At 33.9% G+C, this 15983-nt stretch overlaps 1 protein-coding gene across 2 annotated transcripts; it reads right to left on the bottom strand.

The window, feature by feature from the left end:
* Positions 1-9829: 9829 nt before the first annotated feature.
* On the bottom strand, positions 9830-15566 carry LOC110812740 (uncharacterized). 2 transcript variants are annotated; one of them, XM_022039574.2, is made up of 3 exons: positions 14700-15566; positions 12937-13060; positions 9830-10623 (listed from the first exon to the last, which is right to left on the bottom strand). In XM_022039574.2, the coding sequence occupies exons 1-3, from the start codon at positions 15411-15413 to the stop codon at positions 10073-10075; spliced, it is 1389 nt and encodes a 462-aa protein (XP_021895266.1). In that variant the 5' UTR covers positions 15414-15566; the 3' UTR covers positions 9830-10072. The 2 variants fall into 2 exon arrangements, with proteins under 2 accessions (XP_021895266.1, XP_021895267.1); XM_022039575.2 differs by having other exon boundaries at positions 12937-13057.
* Between the last annotated feature and the right edge of the window lie 417 nt (positions 15567-15983).

Raw genomic sequence — 15983 nt, 5'->3', positions numbered from 1 at the left:
TTTTAAATTGAATTTTAAAACATTATGGTCCGATAAAAATACCTGATAATTACATAATAAAATAATTTAATTAAAATATGAAGCATAATTTGCAAGTATATATATATATATATACAGACCAAGTTGTGGAACATAATTAACCTATCAAGCGTAGGGAGCAAAGTTTATATATAAATATGTACATGTCACCTTCATCTTATATTCTAACATATAAAAAGATACTAATCAATAAGGTTGCTCCTGGTTTTGTAATATTAAATGTAGGCCACATTACGCTTTTCATTTTCTTATTTGCTTAGGCTGCTCTTTTTCTACATCAAACATATAAACAAAAATCTAAATTATTTAAAACATTTGTGTCTTTATACAAAACCCTACTTCATTTTATTATATATGTAAAAGCCCAAAACTTAAGGAAATGGAAATATTCAATGAACGAAATATAAGTAAAAATAATTAAAGATTTAGAGTTTACATTCGTTATACAATTATTCGAGATGCCCAATAGAGTTATGAGAATATCATTTTAAGGAAATTCTCAATAACGGAATAAATAAATAAATAACACAACTAAATTCATATAGAGTTAATCTCTGTTGTACAACTCTGACGGAATGCGGGAGACAACTTTTATTCGTACCTTTCCTGCTGCTCAAGTCTGGGTCTTGGTTTCAAGTCTGAAATGGTTAAATAAGGGAGATGAACTACACTAATTCAGTAAAAATATCACACTTAACACCAACACGTAAAATCAAATATTAGTAAAAATCGTATAATAACTAATGGAGTCAGTATCTCTTTTTAAATAAATTTGTTTAACATAAAAAGCGTTATTTCCATACTTACCCTTATAAGTTTTCAAATTCGTTCAATCGCGCCTAAAGATGAAATACATCTGGGTTGTCTGTATATACGGGATGCGATCTGGGCCGTTGGATTCGCTGGTACGCAGATTGCCCACGTGGCTTCCCACGTAAAATCAATGTCAACTTATTCGCGACGCGGCGTGTTCTGATTTGCCATTGCTGTTGGCATAGCCGTTCTACATGGTTGTATTTTTTTGTGATTTTACTCCCTATTTTAAATTTTTCTTTCAAAAACACCCCCCTTTATTCATAGTTTCACCCATTTTTTCAAAATTATTTTCAATTTTATCCCTAAATAAATTTTTTCTCAAAATTTTCATAAAAAATAAAAAATAAAAAGACAAGATTAAATTATTTTAATGTATTATATTATTTGTAATATCCGAGCTTGAAAATTGACCTAGGATAAAAAATTTTCATTTATAAAAAATATATAAGTAATTAAAAAATTTCATTTTAATTTAACTTTTTTCAAATTTTTGAAAAAAAATGAACTATGGATGAAATTTTGAATTCAGATAGTGTTTATGAAAGAAAATTAGAAAATATAGGGTTAAATCGCAAAAGGAGAAGGTTGGTAACATGTGATGGCCCGATCAGCAACCCAAGCGAATCAAAGCATGTCGCATGACAACCTCACTGACATTAACACCATGCAGGAGGTCACGCCAATGATTCGTATGTCTGGCGATCCAACGGTCCAGATCTCATCTTGCACGCGTGAACAGTCCAGATGTATTCCCTCTTTAGACGCAATCGAACTGTCAGATTCAATATGATCGTGCGGCACAGACTCATTCTCCAATTAAGATAGATCCAAAGGATGAGAGAGGGCCACGTGTTTTCAAATGGACAACCTATATCGACATGGGAAGGTTATTTAAGGATTGCATTCCAGGGAACCCTAACCTTACCCGTACTAGCCTTCATTGGAAAAGAAGAACCAGACGTCGAAGAAGGAGGCTGATCACCACCGACCGTAAAAAAAGGTAAACAAAATTTCTTCCCACTTGGAATTCAATTTCAAGCCTTCCTGTGGTCATATCGGAGCAAAAGAAACAATAGGTGAGTTGAAAATGTTGGGCAAAGCCCGACTGAGCTGCCGTGGCCAAAATCCAAAATTCTCTCTGATGACCCCTTCACATTTTTCATTTCACGCAATTCTTTGATCATCGTGTTCACCATCTTTTTATGGTGCAAGTTAGCTGAAGAAGAACCCCAATCGCTGAGGAGAACCAGCAGAGCCACCGTACTCAGAGACTTCCCAATCGGTAGGTGTTAATTTTTTTATTTTTTTGCTAACCGAGGCTTCCTAACGTATTTTTTTCGCACGAATATGTGTAAAATTAGACAAAACTGACCTAACCCGGCCAAAACCGGCCAGATCGAGGCGAACTGCTATCGTGGGCAGTAGAGCCCGCGCTAGAGTACGGCGGCACCGCCATACCAGAACCCTAAAATTTTTCATAAAGGTTTTCAACACAAAGTTTTGCCTTTTGGGATATTTTTGAGTACGTGACAAATATTTTAATTTTCGCAGGAAAAATTCAGAAAACTAGGGGACCATCAAGAGTCGTAGTAGATAACACGACATTTTGAAACACCGATTCGGGTAAAAATTCCTCACCCTATTCCCTATTACAGTAAATTAAGGCTTAATAATCGACAAAACACAAATCTTGTGTTTTGTGAAAATTAAAAAAATTCTAAAAATAATTACAGGTTACTAATAGAGTTGGAATCGGTCAATTCATATTTGTTTTGATTCACTGTTTATTTTTCTGTATTATTTAAATTGTCTACTATTATATGGTGCGTATTTAATTGATGATTTTAATTATTTTCTCGTTATTTAGTTTACCTCACTACATATTCTGGTGTTGGTCTGTTCTGAAATAAAATATCTCAATTATGTTCTTAATATATATATCATCTGTTTGCATAACCTACTGTTAATTTGTGAATACGAAATGTTAGTATGAAATTGACGATTGATTGATGATATAAATATATGTATGAAATGCTTACTAAGTACCCTAGGAAATGGTGAACGGACTTGGTATATAGGGAATCCTATTGTAAACATAATCGCAGCCGGATAGGCTGAGAAGTCTCATACAGGAAGGGTTTGGGAGACATGGTTTGTAACGCCCAAATAATTTTAAATTATTTTATTATTATTATTAATTTATTTTATTTTATTTTTTTATTTTTTTATTTTAATTTAATTTAATATAATAATAAAAATAATAATAATTGTAAAATTGAGTAAAAATATTATTTGGATTTAATTGAAATTGATTTTGGGAAAAAGGGGTGAGAATTAGGATTCTGGGGGTATTTTTGAAAAGAAAATAGGAAACCGGGGGTCAAAATGCAATTTAGAAAAATTGTGCCCCGTCAGTGTCACGTCAGCAGCCCTGGCCAACTAGGACCTGCCGCGTGGCAAGACCACGTCGACCCGGGAACGGGCCACGTGGGCAATCTGCATGCGCGCGATCGGACGGACCAGATGTGTCCCCCCGCGCACGGACGACCCAGATTAAGCGTGCGCACGGACGACCCAGATGCAAGTGCACGGACGACTCAGATGCACGCGCACGGATGGCCCAGATTCAATTGCGCACGGACGGCCCATATTTAATCAAAATGGACGGCTGTGATCAAAAGGCAAAAGGGTATAAATAGAACCCCCACACCTGACCACAAAAACCCTGGCCGCCTGCCCTCGCCGGAGAAGATGAACCAGACGCTGGAGGAGCCGGCCATCGCCACCTGCTGCCGCACCGAGGAGTTTTCTGACCGCCGATCGAGGTAAATTTCATACTCCCGGCTCGTTTTTCCATGCTGAGTTCTCCTGTGGCCAAATCGGAGCCAAAATCCAGGCCAAACGGCCAGAAAACACGGCCGAAACCCAGCGGCGCTGCCGCGTCCCTCCTCGATTTTTGCCTCCGATGAGGCCCTTCCCGGCCTCCGTTTGATACAATTTTTATATCACCGTGATTACCATTCTTTTCTCTACAGGTTGATCGGAGCCGAATCACTAAAACACGAACCTTGCCGGAGAGCCGCCGTACCTGAGAGCACCACCGCCGGTAAGCTTCGATTTTTTCGTAAATTTTTTGCCCCCCGAGGGCCCTAGGGTTTTTTTACTGCAGGGACCGATGCAAGTGTGGTCGAATTTGGCCGGAAACGGCCGAAAACGGCCAACTTGAAGCGAATTGCCACCGCAAGCGGCGGCGCCGTCGCCGAAGCACGGCGGAGCCGCCGTTCCGGAATTGCAATATTGGCCAAAAGGGGCTCTGAGTCTAATTTGAGATTTTTTGGGACACGTGCAGGTACCAATAGTGCGTTTTAGTTCTCTGGAAAAAATTTAGAAAAAATTAGGGACAGCCTGCTGGTGCACTGTAGAGCCGTATTCGGACCCCGAAACAAGTAGGGACCCCTCACCCTACTTCTTATCACGGTATTAAAGTTTGATAAATGATAAAACGGTATTTCATGAATCAACAGATGTGTGAAATTGTTTAAGGTCGCTAATGGAGCCCGAGTCTGGTGTGTTTGTCTGTTAGCTGTTGTTTAGCCTATTTTACGGTTTTAAATACAGTATGAGGTCTTATGTTTTTATTTCATAGTTTCGTGTGCACATATCACTGTTTTATTGATTATAGGTTGAATGACTGAGAACCCGATGTTGTATGTTGTCTTGTTTGGCATAAATTACTGGTTTGCTTGTTTGTTTGCGAATTAATGATGCTGACTGAGGAAAAGGGGAATGAAATGTTATGTAAATTAATAATTGTATAATGTGGTCAGCCTGACTAGATATCCTAGGAGATTATGGACGGACCGGGTCCGTAGGGAACCCTATCAGGATTGTGGTCTCTCATACCGAACGGGGTATCGAGATCTTATGTGTTTTGGCGCCCATACCGGACGGGGTATGAGGACAGCCCGTTTCACCCTCATACCGGACGGGGTATTGAGGTTTATAGTTTTGGCCCTCATATCGGACGGGGTATGGGGACGACCTTGGAATCTGATTACAAGTGTTAAGGGTTCACGGGTAGCGGGACCCCTATGGATCCCCATGGATACTAGTAGGCTGGTAAATAAGGAAAAATATGTTGTGTAATGATTGAGATGCAAAAGGCGTGATAAGTATTATGTTATACAGTTTCTATGATTTCGTGATGATGATAATGTTATTGCTTTCGTATATTGTTTTATGAATTTCACCGAGATAAGTGGATAGTAAAGGCTTTTATTATTGATAAAAGAATTTGTTGTAAACTATGTTCCATTGGTCCTTTTGTGTTTTCTACCCACCTTTACCTCCGTGACGGTGAGATAGTGTGATGTCTTTACTGGGCTGGTGTAGCTCATTCCTTATTTAATCATTTCATATTATGAAGACATTGTTCCCGAGCCCGTTCCGCAGGAAGACGGCGAAGGGGACGCCTGAAGACTCCGTAGTCATATTTATACCTTTTATTTTCGAGTTTCTCTTTTAGTTAGTTTGTTCTTTTATACTTTGAGCACGTTTTTTGTTTTAGTGTAAGAGATGTTTAATCAAAATTTTTATTACGCTTCCGCATTTGACCTTTTTAACACACATATTTCATTTTAAATTTCCTTGGCCGTTACATGGTTCACCCTTATACCGGACGGAGTATCGAGGCGATGGTGTATTTGGCTCCCATTACCAAACAAGGTATGAAGACGGTCGGGTTAACTGACAAATCTAGATATTCGGTTCGGGAGTAGAATAATATCCTTATAAACCCCTAGGGGTTCATGTAAGCAGATTAAAAGGAGAATTGTTAATCTTATTTACTTGTACATGAAATCATAATATTATCCGAGTATTTGTTTTTATATATTGATGTTAGAAAACTCTCAACGATAAGTATGGAATAAATAATTTTCTTTATGTTAAGCGAATTTACTTAAATAAATGGCTCCATTAGTTATTTTATGATTTTCACCAACCTTCGGTTTTCTGTATCAGTGATTAGCACAGTTCGATCGAGCTCCGCTTGTGATTTTCGGCTCACTTTTTGGTCTTTTGGCTTCTATATGGGTGTGGGGAGGTACAAAATCCAATTTCGAGCAAAATGAGAGAATATTTTACCTTTTTGGCGTCGACGGTGGCCGGTCTCCTTCTCCGACAACTGGTTCACTTTCTGGCCGCCCTTCTTCTTCTTCTCCAATCTCCTATTTGGTGGCTAGGGTTAGGGTTCCCTGTGAAGAAGAGTTTAAATACTCATCTCTACTAAATTTGGATCGTCCGTTTGAGGAGACGTGACTCATCCTCAGCCATTGGATCGCTCTTATTTAGGGAATCAATCTGGGTCGTTCGATTGAAGATGTGTGAGCTGTTTGATCATGCTTATCCAGGAAATCAATTTGGACCGCTCGTGCACGCGGGAGTAAGCACGAGCCGTTGGATCGCCCACGCACGCGGATCGCCCACGTGGAACCTGTGCTAGCATGTTTGCTACGCAGCGCGTTCTGACTCGTCGTGCTGCTGACGTGGATGTCCCACGTAGCCCACATTTTTCTTTTTGCGATTTGACCAATTGTTTTCAACTTTTCTTTTAAATATACTCCCTTTATTTACAGTTTCACCATGTTTTTCACAATTAATTTCAATTTCATCAAAAATTAACAAAAAAATAAAAAACTAAATTATTTTAATTATTATTCTTATTAATATTAAATTATCTCGGATCAAAATTTTGAATTCGAGTGTTATAATATATATAAAGTTTTTGTATATTCTAGTCGTGACTCGTGAAAGGAGCGGAGATGGTGCTTTCTCACTTGAAAAAAGAAAAAAAAAATAATACTACAATTTTTTAGAACTTAAATTTTGCTTTTTTGAAAAAAAAAAATTAAATTACGACTTAAATTAAATTAAACTAACAATATTAATTACTAATTAGTTCAATAATTAATAATTTTTTATAAAAAATTGTAAATTTAAATGGGACTGTTTGTTATTCATATATATATATATATATTTAAATTTTTTTTTTAAGAATTGATTTAGAACTTAAATTAAATTAAACTAATGATATCAATTACTAAGTAATTCAATAATTAATATATTTTTTTATAAAAATTATGAATTTTAGTCGTATTATACTCGTCTTTATTCTCGTTTTGAGATTATTCTCTATAATAGTATATGATTAATATTAATACATGAATTATTGATTAATGGTGCTATTTCTATTTTTTAAAAATTAAAAGAATAGAAAAGGTCAACTTGATGTGGCCAATAGAAATATATGTTGTGACGTGACAACACCTACTTCAGCAATATATGTGGTTGGCAAGTTGCTTGCTGACTCGGATACACATAAGCCTATCCGCACTTTTTCGCTGACTGTGTACGTTTTGAGTGGCCCACATTTTTTTTTCCTCATTAACAACAAATCCTATATTTTTCTTTAAACTAAATATGTACATTTTATCATTTATGAGATGATGAAAATCTGACTTTAAGATAAAATCTTAAGTGACTTGAAATAAATATTTTATTAATTTTTTTGGAACTTAAATTATAGTATTAACGATCTTAAAATAGTGAGGACAACCAAATATTATTAAGGAACGAACTTAAATTAATTAATTAATTAGTTTGAGTTTAATTTCACTAATGAAAGGTTAGCGAAGGGTAATTAATGTTGAAATCTTAGTTTTAAATTCCAATTTTTTATAAGAGAAGTTGATGGATGACCCACTAAGAATCCAAGGAAATCATGAATTGAAAAATCATAATTAAAGTGGAAGGACCCATAAAAAAAAAACAAAGAATTGGTTAAAGGGATTCACTTGAGAAGAACTCTCAAAAAAATATTTTCTATTTTTTTATTTTTTAAATTCATATATTTATCCATGAGTTTACCTAATAAAAAAAGACATAAATACCTATCTTTTATTTTAAATTTATATTTTTATTCATAAAACAACTTTTTAAAATCGTTTTATATGATCAATATTAATGGAAGGACTCGATAGAAATTAAGGATTTGAGGAAGAGATTCATCAATCAAGTATCCTGTTAGACAACATCCAAAATGTTAATCCAATTGAAGAACATTTAATAAATTTTTATTTTATTTTTTTAATTTTTCAAATTTATATATATATATATATATATATAATAGTATAAGAAGTGTGGTTACCAATAATTATTTACAAATAGAAATATTTACTTTGAAAATTTAAAAATAAAATTTAAAGAATTTTAAAGTATATGAGTGCATTTGTAACCAATATAAAAACTGTAGCTTCATATGCTTCTTTTAATTGAAATTTGTTATGTTTTTAACTTAACCATATATATATATATATATATTTTATTAGAAATATAAAATTGGTATATTTAAGGTTTTTTTTTTTTTTTTTTTTTGTGATGGGAGAATATATTGTACTGATGTATATTTATCTTTTAAAGTAAGAATATATATGATAAGATTTAAACTTTTAATTATTACCAATATATTAATTTTTTTAATAATATAAAAAGTCTGAATATAACTGATATTAAAGTAGAATTATTAATCAAATGATTTTATCAGAACAAAGAAGTTAAAATCTCAATTATCTATAAAAAAATATAAAAAAAAAAAAGAGAAAATTTGAATTCTTGAAGGGGGAAACAAGGTGAAAACAAATGGAAAAAATGATCCCATGGTTTGGGTAGGGAATGATAGGTGTAAGTTTTATTAAAAAAAAAAAAAAAAACTCTTGTCTACTTGGGTAAGGCAAGTGAAAAAATTAGGAATTCAGACGGTAAGATACAGATGGGTGGAAATTTTTCTATGCGTCTCTATTTGGGTGGTGGGATAAAAAGGGTAACACCATATCACCCATCCACTCCATCACGCTATGTTATTTTATCTTATATTTAATTTATTTAAAATTAATTTATAAAAATATATATTATTAAATAAAAATTATATCTTAAACATATGAACAAAGGTGAAAGATAAATAATGGAGTTGAGTATTCATCCATAAGTGAGAATGAGGAGAAAATTTTTCCAACTTAAATCTTGCAAATGTGAGAATGAGCGAGAGATTTTGCTACATTATCAATTCTATTGGTGCCATAGTGGAGTAATAGAATCATTTTTTCATTTTTGTTTTACTATTTTATAATTTTTTCCTACTCATATCTAAATATTCTCACGTCATATTTAGAGAAGTATACAATTATTTTTCCAATCTCATTCTATAGGAAAATCTTCAATTTTGTTGTTTGGTTATCTAATTTGTTTCATTAATTTACAAATTTTATCTAATTATATATTATTTATAAGAGATTAAGTTTGAATAAATTAAATATAAGACTATAAATTTAGCAAAAACACAGTAAAATATAAAATATAAAGCTTATTATAGCTTTTTTACTAAATGGCACAAGAAAATAATGTAAAAAAATGTTTAATGAGTTTGGTAGTGTCTACTCTTTTCTTACCCACCGCTTGTGTAGGTAAAATTTTTTACTATTAATTGCTCTCCACTATTCGATTTTTTGCTGTATTCATTCGTCCTAATAGATTAAGATGGGATTAGGTAACCTAGTTTCTCCATTTGATTGTCATTCCTACATTCGAGTTTTTAGGAGATGAAAGTGAGAATAGAAATAGTAAACTTTTATAAGAACTAAGAATTTGAAAGTTTAGTTGTCAATTACAATTTCAAACAAAAAATTAGAATTTAATACAAAAAATTTAAGAATAGAGAGTAATCAAATTACTTTGCTATGTGTTTTTCGTAGACAACACAAAGCATAATGACCTATATCCATAATGATACTCTTATTTCTTGAGACTTTTTTACTAACCTTTTTTCAGAGGAAAACCTTGTAAATAGGTTAAAATTCATCACCAATACAATCCATTATAAGTTAAGATTATGATTTCATCTATTGGACAATAACTAAGATTCTTTGACAATCATTTTTGGGGGAAGGGAGAGAATTAAATAGTTTCAAAAATTTAGCTACATTTCTAAATAAGAAATGAGAGAAGGAAAAGAAAAGAAGATTCTTGAAATACCAATTCCCTGACGCTTGCTCAAGGTGGTTTTGGTTATTTAGTTGATCCCCTTGTTGGATTCCAAGTGTGGAAAACAACCTTGAGAAGATATAAATAAAGCATTTTAATACATTAATATTGCTCCTAAGTCCTACAATAAATCAAGCAATAATTCGTCCACCAAAGATGTGAGAAAATCAAGCTCCAATTCTTGTGCCATATTTTCTATCTCATCATCAAAATTTCTCCAACTCCCATTTTTCTCTACATCTCTAAAATAAGCACCTCTGTTAGCCTTCATGTCCCAACCCAGAAATAACTCTCTTGGTTGCCCCTTAATCCAATCTTCTGCTGTCTTCAACAACTCTTCCTTGAATAATTCTTTTCTTTTACCAAGTATAGCATGATTTTCTTTCAGTAGTCTCTCTCCAACTAAGTCCAGTAATAAACTATCTTCTTTGGGTAAAAAGCTATTTAAGGGGTTTCTAGCTTTGATTAAGTTGAGTAAGTGATATGCTTCTCTTTCATTATCATTGACATGTTCATAAGTTTGGTTCATTGACATGAATGAGGAAGTTGGCTTCGTGGAATGTTCATCGTTAAGCTCTAAAGAAGCAATTCGCTTCTCTAGGTCAACTGGTTCTACTTCATGAGTGAGTCCCTCAAAATATCGGGTCTTTTGTATTAGCTTTTGTCTGGTTCCTGTTGATGACATTTGTGTTATGATTAATAATTTTTTTTTAATAAAAACATGCACAAATAAAATAGATCACATCATCTAATTTTTTCTAAATCCAATCAATGAATAGTTCAATAAAAAATTTTGAAGTCTCAAATTTTACACTCCTAGCTAGATACATAGACCAAGGAGCACAAAGAAAAGAAGCCAACCAGAATCATATGGAATCTTTCCTATACATGGGGTAAATTGCATTCACTAAACTAATAAAAATCGAAATTGAGGTAAATTTTTGTTGACAAAGTAAGTTCTTTCCTTAGAAATATACATATAAATGTGTATGTGTGTCTATATATATATATGTCTATATACATATAAATGGAAAGTAATTATGCCTTCTAAAGTGAGTTTTTTCTTGGCAAGTCTCAGAGAGTATTAGGGAAGAATAGAGAAAAGACTAATATTCATCAACCGAAAAAATAAATGTACAACTTTATCTATATATATATATATATTAAGGAGTAGTGAACTAAGTTAGAACTAGACTACACTACTTAACTAACCTAATGCTCCATCTCAAAATGGAAAATGCATATCATGAATGTTCATCTTGGAATTAGTTTTCCAGTTAGATGCTATGAAACCAAAACCAATCCCGAACTATGAAATGATGCAAGAAGTAGTGGCCCATCAGATCGTCAATGGTTGATTTGCCGAGCTGTGCTAGATATGGATTGGAATTAATGTTTTCCACGAGGAGGATGAGAATAAAGAAACAAGAATCAAAGAACTTTGAAAAGAATGAGATCTGCGAAGAAAGATTTTTACTGATTTTCAGAATCAGGAGGGCAAATCTTCAAGAAAGGAGGACCAATTTACAAAAGAGAGTGAAAGAAGAGCCATAAAAGAGTTTAACGGAAGCTATAGTTCTCTGATACTATATTCAGGAGAAATAGAGAAAGGACTAATTTTTGTTAACCAAAAGAATAAAATGTACCACTTAAATAAATATTATGTAGCAGTAGACTAAGTTAATTAGAATTAAACTAAAATATCTTACTAACTTAAGAGAGACAGAGTCCTGGTGGTGGATTATCTTTAACATCATCGTTTGTTGGTTGGATTTACTAACCAGATGTGGTATATGTTGCAGGGAAACAGAATGTTTGCAATGTTTTTCTAAACTCTGTGGTCTAGGCTCGTCGGGAGTCCGCTCGGTTGCTCTTACTTGATGCCTTTTTTCCTTAAATTGTATGGGTTGTGGATTTCCTAGTCTAGGAAGCTAATCTTATCCCAGATTTTTATGGAGCAGTTTGGTCAATTTGGTTAGCTAAAAACAAGAAATATTTTTTGTCTCCTGATGCCGAGTGTCTCTTGTTGGAAGAATTAGGCTTGCTTGATGGTGAAAGAAGCTTCCCTTTCCTTAGATCAGATACTATTAATAATCTTTTTGTTTCCGTTATATGGGTGGATATATAAATTCTTAGGACCTTATCTTCAAGAAAGGAGCGTTGGGTGGTTTCCATGTCAGGTCGTTTGAAATTCAATGTTGATGGATGGACAGCATCTTCAGAAATTCAGAAGGGTCAATTTGCTACATGCTTTAGAAATTATTGCTTATGTTTTCGAATACGACAGAATCGCTAGTCATTGTTCTTCGTTGCAGCTTTTTCAAGCAGTTTGGGATAGCCTCTTGTGTATTGGAAAGTGGCTCTCCTGACCTAGTGTGTTGGGTCAACAATGGAAGCTCCCTTGGTGAATAAATAGAGAGAAAGGAGATTAAATTATCTGGAAAGTAGTGTGGAGAATAATGTTTTTTCCCATATTAACAAAGGAAAGTGTCCGTTGGTAGCCGGCTCCGCGAAAATTGGGAAATTGTTCCGTTGATCTAGTGGCTTGGATTTGTTAGTTTGGTCCTTTAGGGCGGGTGAATTTTCTAGCTGACTACTCTGATCTTGGTTGATTTGGCATTTGTGACTTAACCTTTGCGAATTGGCATATATCTGGTGCTCAAGGGTTGGGATAAGAGAAAGCTTTCTGCTATAAGAAAGCAAGTGAAGGGGGTTTCTTTTTCCTGCTTTTCTTTTGCAGGCATGTTCATAACTATAAGGCTTATTCAATTCTGATTCTCTTTCAATTTCAATTCCCAAGATGCCTTTCAAGATGAAAGGAAAGGAAGTGTTTATGTGTTATTGTCTGATGGTGTCGTTTAAGTTATTTTCTGTTGTAGTAAAGTATTATAAAAGATATATACACACAAACAAGCAGCATGCGTCAAATCTTCTGCAGTGTGTGTGTGTGTAGGTAATGTAGAGAGAGGAGAGTAAAAAGAAAACCTTTGACGAGCGCGGGTCTGCAATATCGGGATTGAGGAGAGTTAAACTCTTCCACATCTTCAAATGGGCTATCGAGCACAGACACCGGGCTGGACTGTTCCTTTTCCTCATTCGGCCACTCCTGCTATAATTCACCAACTCATCGATTTAAAATTAGGAGTAAACACACTAACTAATTAGACGTATTACTGTTCTAATCAAGTTTTAAGTGAGAGGTATATCCACCAACCTCTCCAAACTACATAAAATTTCATTAGTTAGATACAATGATTTTCATCAACCATCAAGGAAGCGAATGATAACCCAAGAATTCATGAACTTGAATATCCATGTACAAAAAATTAAAGTGAGGGAAGAGAGTATATTCTTTAATTCATTATGTTGTGATTAACATAAGAATTAGAGAAGTTAAGTAATAATATTCAATTAAATGGATTTTGGATTTTTTTTCCTCAAAGCACTATCCATAAAAATCAAATAAAAATAGACTTCTTTAGTAATCATTTGAACTAAATTTTGAGTTTTTTAAAGAGTAATAAGATAAAAATACTCCCTAGAAGTCTTTCAAACTTTTTTCAAATAAGTCATTCAATTAATTTATTTATTAAAACAAATAAATTCTTGAACATATCATCAATAACTTAGATAACCGTCAATTACCTAAATTAACATGATTCATTAAAATTTTAGTAGATTTTAAAAAATCCAAAATGGATCAGTTAAAAAAAAAAAAAAACAACTCCTATCTAACTTTGGGTACAGAATATTTAAACATATATACTTAATTTAATTTTGCTTAAATTCTTTATAAATTTAATCTAAATAATAGCTATGTTAAGCATTTAGAAATTTATTTAATGTAATAGACAATTAATTGAATGACTAATTGAAGACTTAATTACAGTAATTAGAAGGTTATTGAACAAATTAAAAAAATAAAAAAGGTCAAGAACTATTTGATGTAATTTTAGTCCTAAGTAAGAGTATGAATAAGTGTGGTAGAAACTACTTACAAACTAACAAACCGAACTTCATATAATTTTATTGCAAATTTTTATAAACTAGTACTTGAAATATAATAACACCCATCTATCTACTCATTAAATTAAAATCCTTCCAAATCTTGTTAGACTAAGGCCACTTAAGTACACAGGCACATGCTATTTAATATTTGGAGGGTTTTGATTTTTATGCTATTTAATATTTGCCCACCAATCAATAAATACTAACTGTTATATGCTCCTTCAAACAGCAAGCTAGGTCAAAACACGGCATTAACATTTTTAAACAAGCACCGACAAATTGGAAGAGCTGATAACTTCTCAAACCAAAACAAGACCTGCAATTCCAACTTTCATTTTGCTTTACTATTCATATTACCAATCAATTTGATTAAAAATAGGTTTTAGAATTTATACTTCATAACTATAATGATAATTTAATTTTAAATCACTCTGAAAAATCATAAACTTGCAGATCATACCGCCGTGGATTCTGCACCTGACAAACACGAAGCGGCATCACAGGCCTCGACTAACTCTAAAACATTTTAAACCTACAGACACAAGACATTAAATACCCCACACGTGATGCCCCTTCCCGCTCTCAGTAAATTTGAAAATCCCCAATACGTCCCTCGCCTGCTATTTTCTAGTTTGCTACGCTATGATATAATTTACGTTGAACATAAATTCTAAATTAATCAAACAGAAAAATATTGATTTGCAAACGCGAAGCACCGAAATAAAAACCTCCTAACTAACCTTTCTGTTAGAGTTTTTGCTGGTGGAATCCTCGCCGATCAGTTTCTTCTCCGTTAATTCTTTCTTACCTTCCACGGTGTCGTTTTGGTTCGGACTACCAGAGTTACTGCTCGATGACAGTAGAGTATCCCAAGTGAAAATTTCACTCTCGTACTCTCTGCAGCTGTTACTTGTTGAGACTCCGATCGTTGTAATTATTGTTGTGGTGGTTGTGGCGAACTGATGCGCATTCTGATCGAACGTTTGTTGTGATTTTCGGGACAATTCGCGGAATAATCTCCATTTTTTTATGCCGCCGTCTGCTTTCTTCCAGAACCTTCCTTTCAACAGCTTCCGCGACAAGCTTCTTGGGAGAAGAACTTTCTTAACTCTGTCCCGTACCGACGGAGACGGCGAAGTTGACTTGATGGCTTTAATTACGGCCTCCGACGCTCTACGGAAAGCGGAAATGGTGGTGGAAGCCACCGCTCTTGAGCGGCTTCTGGTCAGAAACCGGTTAGCGGTGTTGGTTTTCCTGAGGTCAATATCGAGGAGAAATCGGACGGTCGTACAGCATTGTCGGCGAGGGAAGGAATTGAAACCGTTGGACGAACAGGAGGTGAGATCTTGAAGGAGGTAATCTTTGAGCATCAATGGCTTTCCAACATCCATTGAAAAAGCCTTGTGAAGCTTCTGATCGTGATCATAACCTCTTGACGGATTGAGCAAGTCCATTCTGATTATACTTCCTTTCGAAGAAGAAAAACAAGTCTGAGGGTTTTGGGAAGTAGATAACGTTAGTTAATGAGAGAAAAACAAAATGGAGAGAGAAGGCATTTAAACAGTATACGAATTAATTGGCCTGTTTAATTTATAAGTTGGGAGAGAAGGGAAGCTTAAATAGTACAGGAGCAGTAAAAACCCTACTGTAACAGTTGGCAGGGACGAAACGAGAAATTATATTTTTATAAAAATTATTTTATATAATGAATATATATATGCATCACTATCTTTATTTATTTATTAATACAGTAAACATATTTATACTGTATTAATATGTATATAAAATAATTTGTAATTATTTACCAATTAAATAATGAGTCAAATATGTTTAAATTATGGTAATTAGTTGCAATTAATTTTTTAATTTTGACTGAGGTCAGACAAAATAGTGGACTGGGAAAAATAAATCCAGTACACGTAGATTGGTCAATTGAGTGGGTCCATTCTTCACGCGCACAGGCACGTGCGAACGCGCAGTGCGTGAGGGCACTACTATCAATTCAAAGCGCTAATAAATGTATA

Source organism: Carica papaya, chromosome 4 (assembly GCF_054855325.1).
Source record: "Carica papaya isolate Zhongbai chromosome 4, ASM5485532v1, whole genome shotgun sequence".
Lineage (NCBI taxonomy): Eukaryota > Viridiplantae > Streptophyta > Magnoliopsida > Brassicales > Caricaceae > Carica > Carica papaya.
Note: the sequence above shows the minus strand (reverse complement) of the source record. Positions and strands in the feature narration are given on the sequence as shown.